Here is a 16,382-nt window from a genome sequence, read left to right as displayed (position 1 = left end):
TCCTATGGGAGCTATATGCTATAGTCGTCCGATTTTGATGAAATTTAAACCGTAAATCGGAAATATTTTACCATTACTATATGTCGAAGAACTAAACAAAAAATTAAAAAACAGCAAAGTTATAATTTTTTTTCATTTATTTTTCCGATTGTTCCTATGGGAGCTATATGCTATAGTCGTCCGATCCGGCTCGTTCCGACTTATATACTACCTGCAATAGAAAGACAACTTTTGGGAAAGTTTCATGCAGATAGCTTTAAAACTGAGAGACTAGTTTGCATATAAACGGACGGACAGACGGACAGACGGACAGACGGACAGACGGACAGACGGACATGGCTAGATCGACTCTCCTAGTGATGCTGATCAAGAATATATATACTTTATAGGGTCGGAAACGTCTCCTTCACTGCGTTGCAAACTTCTGACTGAAATTATAATACCCTCTGCAAGGGTATAAAAAAAACCAAACTATTGACAAAACAAGGCCAAGAAACGGGCGTAGATTTCTTTTCATTCGTTTCCTTTTTTTATTTGTTAGATTTCACTTGTTTTTGTAACATGTTTTTTGGTTTTTTTCTTAATCCGTTTTTTTTTTTTTGCGTTTCCTTTTTTTTTAAATTCATTTTTGTATCCCCCTTCGTCCATGGTATTTATTTCCGTCTGAATTCGATTGCTTGAATTACGTTTTAATTATTGTGTGTCCTGATAAATATAGGCATATATAGGGCGTGTGTGTGTGTGTGTTACTTATATACAACTATCATCAGATTACTCATTAATTCTGCTGTTAGACTTAGGTGTAAGTATTGTTATAGTGTTAGTACATAGTACAGTAGATCGGTTATGGCTAAATATCTGCACTTTTATTTGATTTCACTTAAGACCCCTCCAAAAGTCACCCTCCAAGTCCATCCCATTGGGTAAAATCGAATCCAATCCAATTTGATTAACAATTTTAAGAGCGAGAAAGAAAGAGAACAAGAAATCAAGAAAAATGTAGTGTAAAAGCAAAATGTATTATAATAAAAAAAAAACAGAGTTGGTTTTGGCTTAAACACGGGTGGCATAAGTTAGACATAAGAATTATTGCATTTAATTACACGATCAATTCGAATCCTATTTTAAAACATTACATAATAACCGTACAATAATATTAATTAACAAGAAAATGAACTGCAACGTTTATTTTGTCTGTTCCACGTAATCGTCTCCAAACGCTTCCTCTAGGATTTGTCTTGGTTTTCTACTTTAGTTCTATTTAGTTTCGATCGTTATTCACTTTTTTTGGGCAGGGACAATGCTGCTAAGTCAGATGATTTGCTGCAGTTAAAAATGTCTAAATATATAATGTATATGGACAAGGACAACGATAAATCCTACAAAAACGCGTTCACAAATAAACAAAACAAACAAACAAACATATAAAGCTGGGGGAGAACAAAACACTAATTTTGTTGAACGATCTAAGCGGAAACTGAGGCGGCTGAGGCTTCCTCTGGATTTGAATCTGGGTTATCATCGTGTGGTATTTATGTGATGAGGGTTTTCCAAAAACTTTTGTTTGATGGTGGTACTTGTGTTTACGATACGTTTTCTATCATCTTGTTACTCCATTGCTAATCTCTAAAGAACGGGCATTGACGTCAGTTTAATGCCAGATCAAGGCCAAAAGCAAATTCATGTCATATTTCGTATTGCACGTGCACTTACTATAGCCATTTAAATTGAGTTGCATCTATGCTTTTATCTCTGTTATCTGAGTTAATCTGTATTTAATTGGTTTTTGTTTTCCATTTTGTTCTCCTCCGTTCCGTTTTTGTTGTGGTCTATATATCTGTTACGATCCTTGCTCCAATCCATTTTTGTTATCAGCTACAGATGGCTAAACTAAGAGTTTTCAAATCTTGTTTTTCTTGCTGCTTACATTAGTGTATATATATATATACATATATATATATATATATATATTGTATGTATATATTTATATGTATATGCGTGTGTGCGCAGATCATCACACGCCTCCATCGAATCACTTTCTATCTTAAAATCCAATTATCATTTATCAATTATATATATTTATATATATATATATATTGTTGCTTGTTGTTCCGTCGCCAACTAAGGGGTTTGGGGAAATTGTGTTTGCCTGTTTGCTTTGGGGGAAAGTGTCGGGATATGGGGAATTGGGGTCTCGAAGCATTTGTATTAGGCTGTTGTCAGTGTAAGTGTTAGTGGTAGTTCCGTAGGCTGGCGGTCCAACCGATATTATAACTCCATGTCCCTGGCCTCATCCTCACTGTAGTCGGACATGCTCGACTCACTGTCGCTGCTCTCCCGTTCCTGCTGCGCCGCCCGCAGCGCATCCTCGGTGGCATACCGCTGCACATAGTCGGCCACCTTGCGATGGTACTCCTCCGGCTCGTGCAGGTACAAGGCGGCCGCATCCCGATTGAGCGGATCGACCGGATTGGGATATGTGAGCAGCTGCGGTAAGAACGATTCGAATATGTTCGATAGATCGTACAGCGCTGTCCAGGCTTGATTGATCACATCCAGGCACACCGTGCCGGAGGACTCGTCAATATTCGGATGGTAGATCTTGTTCACAAAACCGATGCTCGGTGATTTGAAGGGATAGTTGTCTGGCAGGTAGACGCGCACCTTCCACACGCCGCCCTCGTAGGGCGTCTCCGTTGGGCCGAAGAATTTGACGTGGAACTCATTGAGGCCTCCCAGGATCGTCACCTCGTGCTTCGATTCGATCAGCTTGATCACATCGTTGTCCATGCGTCGTTTTCCGGCACTGGGCGAGGACATTTTGTTTGTTTATGTTTTTTTTTTTGGGATCGGGGTTGTCTTGTCCGGCTTTTGATTGGATTGGTTTGATTTGATTTGGTTTGGAGTGGTCGCCTCCTCGTTGTCTTTTACTAAGGCTAATGCGGTGTTGGTATATGTTTGTTGGCTTGTTGTTCCGTATAAATTGCTATTGTGTTACTTCCGCTTTCCGCTTCCGGTGGCACTGCTGCTGCTCCTCCTCCTGCCTCGAACTGCTCCGCATTCGTCAACTCTCAGTGGCACCGTCCAGAGCAAAACGGGAGCTGCCTGAAAGTAAAACAAATGGACACAAGGATGAGCACGAGAAGGTTATTAAAATTGCAGTTGCACAGGTTTCATCTAAAACACGTGTCATTAAATGTCTCTAAAAATTTCATTTATTTTTCTTAACTAAAGGTTAATTTTACTTCTCTTTGATTTCGGTTATTTGTTTTATGGTGGAACCCAAAAATAGGAACTAATATCCTTACTAAACTTATCCAATTAAAAAGTTTTGGGCAATTCAGACAATCTATTTAAAATAAGACTTAACATAATTAACTATCCTAGATTACTTACTAAATTAAGCTAGAATTGAGCTTATCGTTTAAAATTTAACAACCGAAGGTTTAGAAACAATCTTTTCTTGTTCCCTTTAACAATGCCATTTTTACTACATTTGACTATACAATGAAGTCTGGTTAAAGGATTGATCACTTAATAAATTAAACCAAATTTGTTTTTTTAATGTTTCTATTACAATTAATTTTGGCCGTCAAAAGTTGGAATCATCTAAGTGGGACTGTCGGGCCCAACGCAGGCGATATGATCTGGAGGAGGTCGAGTTACCTTCTGAGTTATCTATATGCAGTATATATATTTATATTCATGGTTATGTAGGTCACCAGCGAATCTCTTGCTTTTGCACAAACACACACACACACAACATGCACATGCTTACTTGGCCTAAATGAGGAAACTATGTCAGCAATCTGTGACGTCGTCGCCCAAATCCACCCACTCCCGCCATATCTCTCTCTCTTTCTTTCTGTCTCTAATAAGTCATTGCCATATGCAAAATTCGTTGTCCTTCGAAATGGATTTGCTCAGCGGATTTATGCTGCATACTTTAGGGATACCGTTGGGCTCTATCTCTCTCTTTTGCGATTTCATTTCAATTTCAATTCCGTTTCCCTTCGGTGGGAGGGGGATGGGTGTTAGGGGTTAGTTAGTCGGTTGGATGGCTGTTGTTTTCAAACAAGCTCAGCTGTTTAATGTTGTTGCTCGAAAGTCACAGAGAGAAATAGAGAGAGAGAGACAGAGAGAGCACAAGAGCGACAGCCCCACCAAAATCTTGAAATCAACAAATGTACTGTGGGACTTGGGGAACACTAGTGTTTTATAACTTAACTACCTGCTATGTCAGTTATTACTTAAATCTTTGAATACTTAAAAACTTAACCCTCAGTATAGAAGTTAAGCTTATGGGTATATATATATTTTACTTGAAATGCATTATTTTTTAATAGATTTTTCGATTTAACGTCACTGTTACAGCTGGCATCTTTCCCCGTTCTTTGGGGCTTTTCTCTCCATCACTCTCCCACTCTTTGGGATGAGCTAATTCTGCTGTTACTGGCTCTCCACTCTCTTGAACTTTGTGTGTGTTGTGTGTGTGTGAGTGTTGGCTGGCTCCCCCTCTCTCTTTCTCTTTCTGACCACCCCATATCAAAAGTCTATCCGTTTCTGTCTTTCTGCCACGGTTTGGCTTCGTTAGTTTAACAAATTGTGAAATTCTCTTTTGATTTCTGTGTGTTGGAGAATTGCTGTTGTTGGTGTGTCTTCACAGTACGCAATAAGCGAAGTAATAGTGTTTATTATTGTTGTTGTTATTTGCATTGCTTTTGTGTAAGACTTTTGAGTGCAAATGTGTGTGTAATGCGTCCACATGGAAGATCACCGAACAACAGGAACAACAACAACAAACAAATATCTAACCAAAAAAATTGAGAGTCAGCTGCAATTTAAAACTTTTGTTATTATATCTTTAAGGGGTTCCCTCTATTGAAATTTGAAAGCCTTAATTTTTGATATCACCGTTGGGACCCGAAGAATTTCTTGAAAACTTTTAAATAACACACACACTTATCATACACACAAGCTTATCAAATATTTCATTTTTGAATATTTGGCTACATATACAAATATGCTTTTTGGTGACTTTGTTTTTTACTTGAAACTAATGTTGTGGTTTTAGCTGATGTTGATGGCGCTCCTTCTCCCTTATGCACAAATATCTGCATATGTGTGTTTTCGTTTTCGCTCGTTTTGTTGTCTACTTCAACTAGTTACTGAAAATTAACTGGCAACAGAGTTTCGAGCCCCCAAAGCAGAAAGCAGAAAAGCAGAAAGCAGCGCACGTTGGAGCTCACGAGCATCACGAGCATAAAGCAGAGAAGCAGAGAGCGACAATCAGGAGAGCAAGCGCAAAAGAGAGAGTGGGGGCGAGTGTGGAGGTGGAGAGAGCTCTCTGAGTGCAGTACACAGACAAATAAGAAAGACCAGGTTGATAATCAATCAAAATACTTGATATCATTACACCTTTCAAATAGGATTGACTAGCGGCTTGAAATCTTTTCTTAAGTTACCTAAAAGCATACTGTTAAAAGTAAAAAATTCATCTTCCGCATTCATTACTCAGAGTTCCGGTTCAAAAATCCGGTGCTTGAGAAATCTATTCCAACAAATTCAAATCAAAAAGCCAATTTTGTTTGAAATTCACCAGAAGAATAATAGAAACCCTTGAAGATCTGTGGCGAAAAAGCAATATATATAATTATATAAATATTATCTTGTAAACTATTGCCTTTAAACAAACAAATTTATATATATATATATATATATATATATATATATATATATATATATATATATATATATACATATATACATACATATGTAATAAATATACATAATAAATAAGCAACAAATATTTTAATCGAGCTCATAAATTTTTCGTTCTGTGTAGTTTGCCACTTTCAAAGAAAAATCATAATAACAAAGTGATGAGCAACAACAAATTAGACGAAAAGAGAACCCCAAAGCAAAGCAAAGAAAGAAAAGCTATAATCAAGGACAGCGACAGCTGTAAATGCAGCAAAAGCAAAGCCACAAAAAACAACAAAGAGCTAGAGAAGGAAATGACAAATAGTAGGAAAGAGGGGGAAAAAGAGGCTAAAAAAGCCGAAGTGGCGATGCCCTTCAAAATTGCACAAACGTTAGTATGTGTGTGTGTGGAGCCTAGCAACAAAATATACAAATACATACATACCACAAAACCAATTGAAGAAGGAGAATTAACGAGGTCAAATGCAACGGTTAAACGAAGGGTGCCAAAAGTAAAGTCTCAAATTAGGAAGACATCTTTGGAGATTTTGCATTTGTGTTTTGCAACCTCCCCCACACATACCCAGACATATTGGGTCATTGACTGCGTGTGTGTGTGTGCGAACGTGGGAGAGGGGCAGCAAAAAGGTAGCAAGCTGTTTCAGTTTTAAATGCATTTTATTTATTACTTCGCGACCACACATTTAATTATACGTGCTGATAAGACTTTTAAAACGCAAAACGGAGAGGGAAAGAAAGAGGGAGAAGCGAAAACACACAACGCAATAAGCAGGCCAAAAACAAAGTGCGTAGTTTTCGGGTAGGTGGGGTATAGGGTGGTGCGCAAAAGGGATGGCAATAGCACAACAAAGAAAAGATTGCACTTAACAGGAGTTAAAGAGCTCCACATACATACTTGGCTTAAGGCTTTCGACTAAACTAACGGTGAACTATTAGAAATAGAGGTAAATAACAATTGGAAGTGTGACTTTCCTTTCAAGCAAACCAACTGCTAAATTAGCAAAGAAGACAAAGAGAGTTTGGAGGCTGCGGGATCGGAAGGGAGATGGAAAGCATTCACAGCTGTGCGGGGGTCAAACTGCCATTGTTGTTATTATAGCTGCTGCTGTTGTTGTCGCATTCTCACACATACACAACACACACACACTAGCAAATATCCGTGATATATGAAATACAGTAATTCTATTTTTCATCAAATTATTATAAATACATACATACGCACACCCACTGTATATTCTCTACCTTTTTGCTTTTTTTAATTTTGATTTCTCTTGGTGTGTGTATTTTTGCAGTAGACTCCCGTTTAAATTGTATTTTTGTTGTTGCAGCGGCTGTTGCCGTTGTTGTTATTGTTGCTCGTGGGAGGTGTTGTTCTTGGCTGGCGGCCGCCTTCGATTTTTACGCTTCGATACTACTTCTCATTGCTATTTAATCACTGCGATCTAAGCATTAATTAAATATTTTTGTTTTGTTTTCCGGAAAAAACTGTTTTCGGGAAAATCGGTTGGTAATGTGACCAAGGCCTGACGGTTAAAATACCATTATCAATTTAACCAAAAATACACTAAAATTACTTCTTCCGTTCCTCCCCCGCGAATACCGTGCATCTTGACCGTTAAAAAATACCGTGCTTTTTGAAAATTATCAAACTCAGTCCGACTGGATGGGAACTTTGATGAAGAGTTAGCGATTTTTCGAACCACAAAGGTGAACTTTGCTAGAAATATTAAAGGCCACAAATATTTATTAACTCGTTTAAGTTTTTCTTTCAGTTTAGAAACTGTGACGTACCAATGACAAAAAGATTTACATTAAAAGCGTGAAAAATTTTTAAATAAGGAAATATTTTTTTACGATGACTTTTTAAAACAAGAGGATTTCAGCGCATATTTAGACTTTATGTTCGAAATTGGCAGCACTGGCAAAGATTTGCGTTCAAAATTAATCCAAGAATAGAATATGTTTAAAATATTAATATATATTTAATATACTTGAATTTTTTTATTTATTATTTTCGTTTCTTACAATTGCAATTTCATTCGTTACATTTTGAATGCGTTTATTAAAACTTGTAATTTGTTTGGTTTTTTGTTTTTAGGATCTCTGTTTTGTGATAAAAAAAAAGAGAGGTTAACAATCTTTTAAATTAGCTCTATTTGCTTGACGTAAAACGTGTATATTTTTGTTAACGTAGTACTTTTAAACATTAATTGTTTCTATTGCAACTTTCTGACTTCGCCTCATTATTTGTTCAAATATCGAAAGTGTTAATTAAATTCAAAATCGAAAGGTACAATTTGTGGTTAATATTGGTTTTAGTTTCTGATTTATTTTAGTTTATAACTGTTTGTAAATATCCCTATTCATTAAGAAACTTGGCAAATTAAATTCGTTCATGCATCAGCGCTCGTCAAATACTCAGTTTCAAATCAGGTTCCAACGGGAAATTTTGAATTTATGAATGGTTTAATATCATGATCATGCCTTTTGATTAAAATCGGTTTCTTAAATTATATTACAATGAGGACATTTTAAACTTAAACATCAAACCAATCGCAAAATTGAAAGGAGGAAATCACATTAGAAATTATTATTAAATTCACAATTTTATAATTACATTACATTATTATAACCCAGGTTAAAGCGATATTCAAATTCCTTCCTATGCTACAGGCAGTGTTTCCAAAGCCACTTTTTGTTAACTCGCGTGCTTGACAGCTTAAAAAGTTTATTGCTTCTTTGATAAAGTGACTTTTAGTAAATTGGAATGATAGCAGGATTTCTAATATGTTTAATTTTATGGCAACAAAAAGCGAATCAAAAATAATAATCCAATGTGTTTTCCACCCTAAGGTCATCTGCTAATGTGGGTTTAATTGTAAATTTTATTTTTTACTTTTTATTTTAATTTCGTTGTAGTTTTTCTGAAATCTTTTTGCTTTTGGTAACTGTGACGTAACAATAACAAAAAAGGCCAATGAAATCTGTCTAAAACTATGTATGTTTGTAGATGGGTGTATGTGTTTATAGAGATAGATATAGCAATTCCCAGCGGATCATGAAAGATTTAAAACGGTAGGACAGAAATAAATATGTTTATGCTTGATAGTAAGCCTTTTCGAACCAACCTTAAAAAATAACTACAATGTATCTTATAATACTGCTTAAAAATAAGGTTAATAGAAAAATCCTTCAAAATCACTTTTGAAAAAATCTAAATTGTTTTCACCATTCAATAATAAATACATTTAAAGGTATGTATCTTTCCAAAGATCCGCTGGGAACTTTGTTTTCTTATTTAGTTTGAGAAATAGTGAGATAGATATAGAGAAAAAGTGGCGTATGCAGGAGCTAAGAAACTAATATGCAGTTATAAATAATACAAATAAATAAATGTAATTACTAAGCAATTAATCTTTCCTAATATCATAAAGAATTTTCTCTAACTCCTCAAAATGCATTCGCCACTGTGTGTGTGTGTGTCTTTTAGTAAGGGAGAAATGCAAATTCATACATTCAATGCTTTCTGCTGAGTTTTCTCTTTCGATTTCCAGCCTCCTTAGCCTCCAATTAATATGTATTTGAGCTTTAACAATTGTCAATGATTTCCTGTTCGGCTTAGTTCTCCTCATAGATTATATAAACAAATTTAACATTATATGCTCGTTACATTCGAATCGATTTGGAATTTGCTAGCTGCAAATATTTTCTCGTACATCGTTAATATATCAAGTGTTTAATTGTAGATTGCAATTAACGTTTCATTCGCATTTTCATTATAGGTGTATAATTAGGCTATAAATATTTTATTCTTCGAACGTTCCTCCTTCTCCTTTTTTGGTTTCTTTTTTCAAAATTTTAAATTCCAAATAAATTGGCAATTATAACTATAAAAATTTAAAATTGAGGCTGATCTCCGACTCTGTTTCTGTTTCTGGCTAAAATTGTCCTTGGCTAAATTCTAAATTAGTGAAATCATCCTATACTGGGGACAATTTATAGTTAGACTAAGGTTATGGCTATAGCTTCCTTTCATTCTTCGCCTAGATGTTACCGGATACGCAGATATCATCGCTACTAGGTATCTCTATGAGGTTGCATCTACTCCACATGCAACTAGTACATTTGTCCTGCTTACAGACTATGTTCATAAGATATATGTAGAGTCGCGTGTGTGTTCCCCTTCGAGTTCTGAGGACTATCCGAGACCGATACGCTAAACAAATGCATAACAATTCACTGATCGAATTGGAAATAATTTAAGATTTTACGGTTGGCTCGCTTTTTGAACGGCTCACCTCACTAGCAACGCTTTACAATTTTGGTTTCCATCTGTGTTTTGGTTTGTTTGATTTTTGGTTGTTTGCTTAGGCCTTGAACAGCTGCGGAAACTCGTTGGCAATTTCCCGGACAAGCTGCTGATCGGAGGCACTGCATTCGGTCTCCTCGCAAAAGATGCGCGTGAAGATCTTCATGAGGTCGTGCTTGCGGTGCTGGTGCTCCTGGTAATTCGTGTTGCGCAGGATGCGTCGACACAACTCCAAATAGCAGGGTCGCGTCTGCAATGTAACAATTTATATAGTAAAAAATATTGGATAAATTCGAGTTAAATGAAAGTTACTCACCGAACTACCGGCATCCAAATCGGACAGCTGCCGCACCACTATATCGATTAGCACTTTGATGTCGTTCGTGTAGAACATGCCGGCCGTATCCGGATGGCTGAATATGTCGATGAACATTCGCAGCACCGTGTTCATTTGCTCATTGGGATGCTTCAGCAATCGTGTGGGATCATCTGGGAATATTAAACAAAATTAAAAGCTTTTTAAAAAAATCAGTTAAAAAGATTTTAGATTCTTTGATTATTTGCGATGAGAATAATAAAGATTTCAATAGATTAAGACTTGGGCAATGGGTATTTGCCAAACTTACCCTCTCGATTGAGCAGAAGCAAAAGCTTCTCCGTAAAGACCTTGGCGGAGGGCAGGTTCTGCATGCCCTCGATGATGACGTTAAAGGTGTGCTCGCTGAATTGCTGGTTGAATGCCAATATCAAGGCAATAACCATATCCACCAAGAGCTCCGGATTGTTCCCCTCGACGATTTCCAGCAGAAAGCTGGCAAAATGGACGCCCAAATAGTCTGCCAGACAAATCCGAGCATGAGAAAGCTATGATTGGCTTATCAGTTACTAAGAAATTTACCTTGATGGTTGACCGGCATGGGCTGTCCAAGTGAGAAGATGATGGTCAGCATCTTGACCAGCTGCTTGAAGCGCTCCAGATTGGAGAAGTGCGTCTTCATGTCCTCGACCTAGACGTAGTTGTGTAAATATATAGTATATCGTTTATTATAGGGAAGATTCAAGGTCCCAGTTCTTCCGCTTACAATCTCCAGTGGAAGCACCGAGGTCAGCAATATGTCCACAATTATATAGTCCAAATGACAGGCGGCCGTGAAGGTCTTGAGCAGCAGTCGCTTGATGGACCAGCGCGTCTCCATCTGGTAGTATTGCACCAGGTTGATGAACATCTGATACTGGTCGCAGGACATCTCGTAGCAGCTAATGCTCTCATCAGCATTGATCTGCAAGGCAAATTAAAATGTAAAAATTAGTTAATGTAAATATTGTTTTAAGTAAAAGTTAAGTATATGTATAAGATCAATACTTAGCATTAAAATGTTATATTTTTTCATTCTGTTAGATTATAAAAATCCAAAGTATTATTACAACAATAATGAATCAAAAGTTGAAAGCTAGAAAAACAATATATTTTTGCACTTCAACGATTTATATGCCTACTTTTCAGCACTATTCAAAGAAGTGATTTAGTACCCATTCTACAAATTGTGATGCTTCTTTAATAAAATTACTCAATTAAATATAATTGAAATATAGCTTTCGGAGACTCTTCAACTCACCAGAATCTCGACGAGCTCCTCGAGGAACTGTATGATGTCCTCCTCGTCCTCGTAGAGCATCCAGGTGCGTTGCTCCGTGTCGTTTTTGCAGTCGGCCAGCTGGGCGAAGAGGTACTGCAGCCGCTTGGCGTCGTGCGTGATGCCCAGCAGCTCCTTGGGCGTGGCTACCTTACCGGTGACGTGGACGGCCACTGCCTCCAGATATGGATTGATGGCCCCGTTGTATAGCTGCTCCAGGCTGGTCAACACCACACGCAACGCCTCGCAGGACAGGTCGAAGCTGAGGTTTGTGTTCCGCCGCAGGGCGTCCACAATCTGATAGACATCCGAGGACTCCACCTTCAGCTGGCCGCCCCCAGTGGCCCCCTCCTCAATCCGGCCCAGACTCAGGCCCCGCTGCCGATGCGACGGACTGTCGATGCTGTCCAGCGCCTGGCTATTGTCCGCACTATCGCCATTGGCCTGGCAGCCATCGTCACTCGGCACGGCGCTGGCATCATCCGACTTGTCCGGCGCACTGTCCGCCTCCTCCTGCTGCAGCTCCTGGTGCAGGCCGGCCGTGCTGCCGTTGCCGTTGCCATTCCCTGCACTGCTGCGCAAATTCGAGGCCGAGGCAGATGCGGAAATGGATGCAGAGGCAGTGCTGCCGTTCGCAGGCTTGTGCTGCTGGCTAATGCTCATCTGGCTGGTCTCTTTGTATGTGGTGACCACATCTTCGCTGGTCGTCGTAGTGGTCGTTGTCGTCTCCGAGGGCTCCGAAGTGATGCTATTGTCTTGCGCCACATCCCCGCCAGCGGACGCGGCCGCTTTGCTCGATGATGATGCCGAAGCCGAAGCCGAAGTCGATGCAGTGGGTGTGGATGAAGCTGGAGCTGGCGATGGCGATGGAGCCGGGGCTGGCGGTGCTGGGAGCGGCTGTTGCTGCTGCGGCGTCTGGATTGTGCAGCTGCTGCCCTGGAACTGCATGCTGCCCATGCTGGGCGACTCGATCATGCCCTGGCCTTGGGGCAGGCCGCACGAGGAGCCCACAGCCGGACTGGACATGCTCTTCTTGCTCATGTCCAGGCGCTGGGAGCCACCGCCACTGCCGCTGGGCGGCGGACTGTGCTGTCTGTGCTGGGAATGTAGATGCGTCTGGGACTGGGTGGGATGGGGATGCGAGTGCCGGTGGCTGCCTTTGTCACTGTAGCTGTACGAGTAGGACAGCGAGGAGTCGCCATCACGCTCGGAGCTCTCCTGCAAAAGGTGGGCGATTGAAAAGCGTTCTGGGCCACGTGGCTAGGTTTCACTTACCGCATAGAGTCGCTCCATGGTGTGTTTCTTCTCGCGCAGCCTATCGAGCAGCTCGTCCTTGGACATGATGCCATTGATCTCATGGTCCGTGCACTTTTCCAGCGATTCTATCGAGGAGTTCAGAAAGCTGATGAGGAAGTCGTGCTCCACCTGTTAAATTTCGAAAGTGAGTTAGTAGCTCCCATGCTTTGTGCTGTGTGCCCACCTTTATCTTCATTACGTAATTGGAGGGCACAAATCCAATGTTGCCCTTCATGCTGACCACCTGCCACCAATTGCGCTGGCGGGCGGATGTCTGGTACAGAATGAAGTACTCGCCCTCATCGAAGCTGATGGTCTTGGGATAGACCGCCTGGAAGTCGTACAGCGCCTTGAGCATCTCGATGCCGATGCCGCTGCCTAGACCGATGTCACTGGCTTCTCCTCCGCTTCCTCCACTGGGGCCACCTGCTCCTCCTCCTCCACCTCCTGCTGCTGCTACTGCTTCTGTTGTTGCTGGAATTTCAATGAAAAATAAAGAGACTAATTTAATAGAACCGAATCAATGTTGAAAAATTGAATTGAATTTTTGGTTGAGGGCGTCGGCACTCACACAAAAACACACACAGCAACGGCAGGGGTAAATCTGCAGTTTTCCGCTAAAAAAAAAACAAAACCGTTAAGTTCACTGCCGAGGGCCAAACTGCGGACTGCCGACTGGTATTCCCTTTGCCTCTTCTATTTTTTTGCCCTTTTTAGAAGGAGTCCGCAGGACTGCACTGCAGAATTCCGCAGGACTCACACACAGCCACAAAGCAGGATACTCCCGCTCCTGGAATTTTTAATAGAGCGCCCCCACACAGGAAAAGGAAAATGCAATTTTCATATTTTACTTGCGCTCGCTCGCTCGCTTTTCCTTCCCTGCCTTTCCCGTTTCTGCTTTGTGCGCTGCTTTTTGGTGCTGCAACAACGCCTTGCGCTTTTGATCCTTTTCAGCTTACATTGTTTTCCCCACAAACACTAACACACCCGAGAGAGCCACGTGGCTTCTGCGCTCTCCACTCTCTTTTCTACACCCAAAAAAAAAAAACTAGCAACTTCAAATACTAAATCGAGTTTTGAAATAGAGGTTTACATTTTTGCATAGTACTTTTATAAGTACGATTTGAATTCTACATTTGCTTGCGTAAAAATGTGTTTATTTTAAAAAGTGAATAGTGTATTCCTCTGGTAACAGATGTCCGAGCTCGAACTTGGCCAGCTTAACATCTTAAGCTCAATTAATATTGTTTTAAAATATATATATTAACAATAATATAAGAAAATATTAAATTAATAAATAATTGTTTCTTGTGTTTTTTTTTGTTGTTGCTTTGCGTTAAAATCTCAACACGGACAAATCCGTTTCAAAACATGTCGCCCCCTCCACTGCCCCGCCCACTGAAGCTCTCTTTCTCTCTTCACGCGCGCGCATTTCCCTTTCTCTCAGGACTTGGATATCCTTGCAAGAACGAACCTGTTCATAAGTTAGCCAGTGAATAACGGCACCTATAGTAGTATTATTATTTGCATTTTTTTAATCACAATTATCGATTTATATTTTAATTTTAATTTCTTGTCAGTATTGAACGAGTTTAAGTACATATCTACTTTTTCTTTACATAACCTTTGTTGAAGATTTAAAATGTTTAATTTATTGAGAATGAACTGGTTCATAAAATATCCTGTGAAGCCCATCTATGAGGAGAAAACATTAAAAAAATTTTTTTAAGGTTTTTGAAATGATTTCAAATATTATGTTTTTTTATTGAAACGAGATACATAAAATATAGGGTTATGGCAGTGAGATTGATAGTTATAGAGTTTTCTATCTGAAAGTAAGCATTTGGATAGGTACAAAAAAACATATTTTGAATACTGGAATGGATCTGGTAATATCTTTGTATTATATAAACGGTAAGCTACCTGTCACGGCTCACACCGATTCCTGTACTACAAAGTACCGTTTTCGAGGAGTAATGATTCCGGAACTTGTGAAATGCACCTGCTGGACTGCTGAATGCATCTCTGGACACACACAAACACAGCGAAAGCGGAAATAATGTATGTAAATTGCGACAATGGGGACAGGACAACAAAAAGGAGGTGAAGAGAATATGCCCGCCCACTTACCCATCTTGTTGGGGCGCACCTTTTACAGTAATTGCGTTTGTCGTTTGTTGTGTTGTGTTGTTCCCGTTGTTTGTTGTTCCTGTTGTCAGACGTCACCTATCCTTCGTCCTGCTGCCTCCTCCACTTCCGCTGCTGACGTCCACGAGCCAAGGACGTTTGCATATGTACGAGAGTATGTACTATACGTTCGTCTTCTTTTTCTGTCCTGCCAATGGGCGTGTTTCCTCTTTCCTTTTCCTGCTCTGCTCTACTCTTCTTTGTGCCGATGTCCTTTTTGGGCGACAGTTAGTTCCGCTGCGCCATCACTTGTTGTTGTTCCCTTTGGTGGCAGCACGTGAATGAGAAAGCGAGTGCGAGTACATAAATGTAAATTCACTTAATTAATATCGATGCGAGAAACGATGATGATGATGACGCTGCGGCTCTTGCCAAATGCGATGCACTTGTTTATGTCTCCTTTGCTCCTCTGTCTATCTGTCGCCGGCACTATAGGGGGAGGGAGGCGAAGAAAGTGGCAGGCAAACAGTGCTCACTCGATGCAATGACCAATAAAAACAAAATATACAGTCAAGACTGACAAAAAAATTGTATTTAATTTATTGGAAATATGCATGTAAAAAAAAATTAAACTTGTTCACATATTAAACATTAAAAAAAATGATGGGCGTATAACAACTGAATCCGTTCTATAAAAAAATCACAAAATCGACTGTTCACTCTTAAGGGAGAGCACTGTTCAAAAATGGGGCACAAAGGATGAGCGACAAATTGTTGGTTGTTGTATGTGGTTGGATCAACAACAAATTAACATTGTTCCACACCCAGAAAAAAGCCGCAAGCAAATGCTCACACACGCGCACAAGGGTTAAAGGTGACTTGAGTTTGTTTATATTTTGCTTTTAAGAAGCATTTAATAACAGGACAATCCAAAATAAGCATTACCAAGGCACACTAACTGGCTTTATACTATAATACCGAGTTAAAGCGGCGCGATCAACAAATAAACATTATCCAATCACTTGTTTTTATTTCCCCTTTTTGTGGCGTTGTTTTTTTATATACCTTAGAGGTGGGGCCAGGCCGGCCCTGTTATCGTTATCGACTTTAGACATCGGCGCTGTTCAAATTGGCGGTAAAATTCAAACTAGGTAAGAGCTTTTTCTGTTTTTGTTTTTTGAAAAACGTTTTTTTATTTGCACAGATATTTAACTTGGTTGTGGGAGACAGTACATACGGTGTCTTATATCAAAATACTGTTTATTGAGGACAAGCAAATAACTGGGGTCTGT

The 16,382-nt window shown here is 39.6% G+C and overlaps 2 protein-coding genes across 11 annotated transcripts; both read right to left on the bottom strand.

Moving 5' to 3' along the window:
- Positions 1-1,069: 1,069 nt before the first annotated feature.
- On the bottom strand, positions 1,070-2,821 carry LOC128260857 (ubiquitin-conjugating enzyme E2 H). The gene has a single exon (XM_052994140.1). It carries the CDS (start codon positions 2,818-2,820, stop codon positions 2,269-2,271), a length of 552 nt encoding a protein of 183 aa, XP_052850100.1. The 5' UTR covers position 2,821; the 3' UTR covers positions 1,070-2,268.
- Positions 2,822-2,955: 134 nt separating this feature from the next.
- Positions 2,956-16,171, bottom strand: LOC128260835 (NCK-interacting protein with SH3 domain). Of its 10 annotated transcripts, none has more exons than XM_052994107.1 (11): positions 16,156-16,171; positions 15,094-15,412; positions 13,148-13,437; positions 12,943-13,092; positions 11,650-12,885; positions 11,116-11,313; positions 10,932-11,040; positions 10,660-10,869; positions 10,350-10,522; positions 10,023-10,283; positions 2,956-3,105 (listed from the first exon to the last, which is right to left on the bottom strand). In XM_052994107.1, the coding sequence occupies exons 2-10, from the start codon at positions 15,095-15,097 to the stop codon at positions 10,092-10,094; spliced, it is 2,562 nt and encodes an 853-aa protein (XP_052850067.1). In that variant the 5' UTR covers positions 15,098-15,412; positions 16,156-16,171; the 3' UTR covers positions 2,956-3,105; positions 10,023-10,091. The 10 variants fall into 10 exon arrangements, with proteins under 10 accessions (XP_052850067.1, XP_052850066.1, XP_052850064.1 ...); XM_052994106.1 differs by having other exon boundaries at positions 16,069-16,158; XM_052994104.1 differs by lacking the exon at positions 16,156-16,171 and adding an exon at positions 16,036-16,144 and having other exon boundaries at positions 15,094-15,666.
- Positions 16,172-16,382: the final 211 nt, after the last annotated feature.

This window comes from Drosophila gunungcola, assembly GCF_025200985.1.
Source record: "Drosophila gunungcola strain Sukarami chromosome X unlocalized genomic scaffold, Dgunungcola_SK_2 000043F, whole genome shotgun sequence".
NCBI classification, from domain to species: domain Eukaryota; kingdom Metazoa; phylum Arthropoda; class Insecta; order Diptera; family Drosophilidae; genus Drosophila; species Drosophila gunungcola.
Note: the sequence above shows the minus strand (reverse complement) of the source record. Positions and strands in the feature narration are given on the sequence as shown.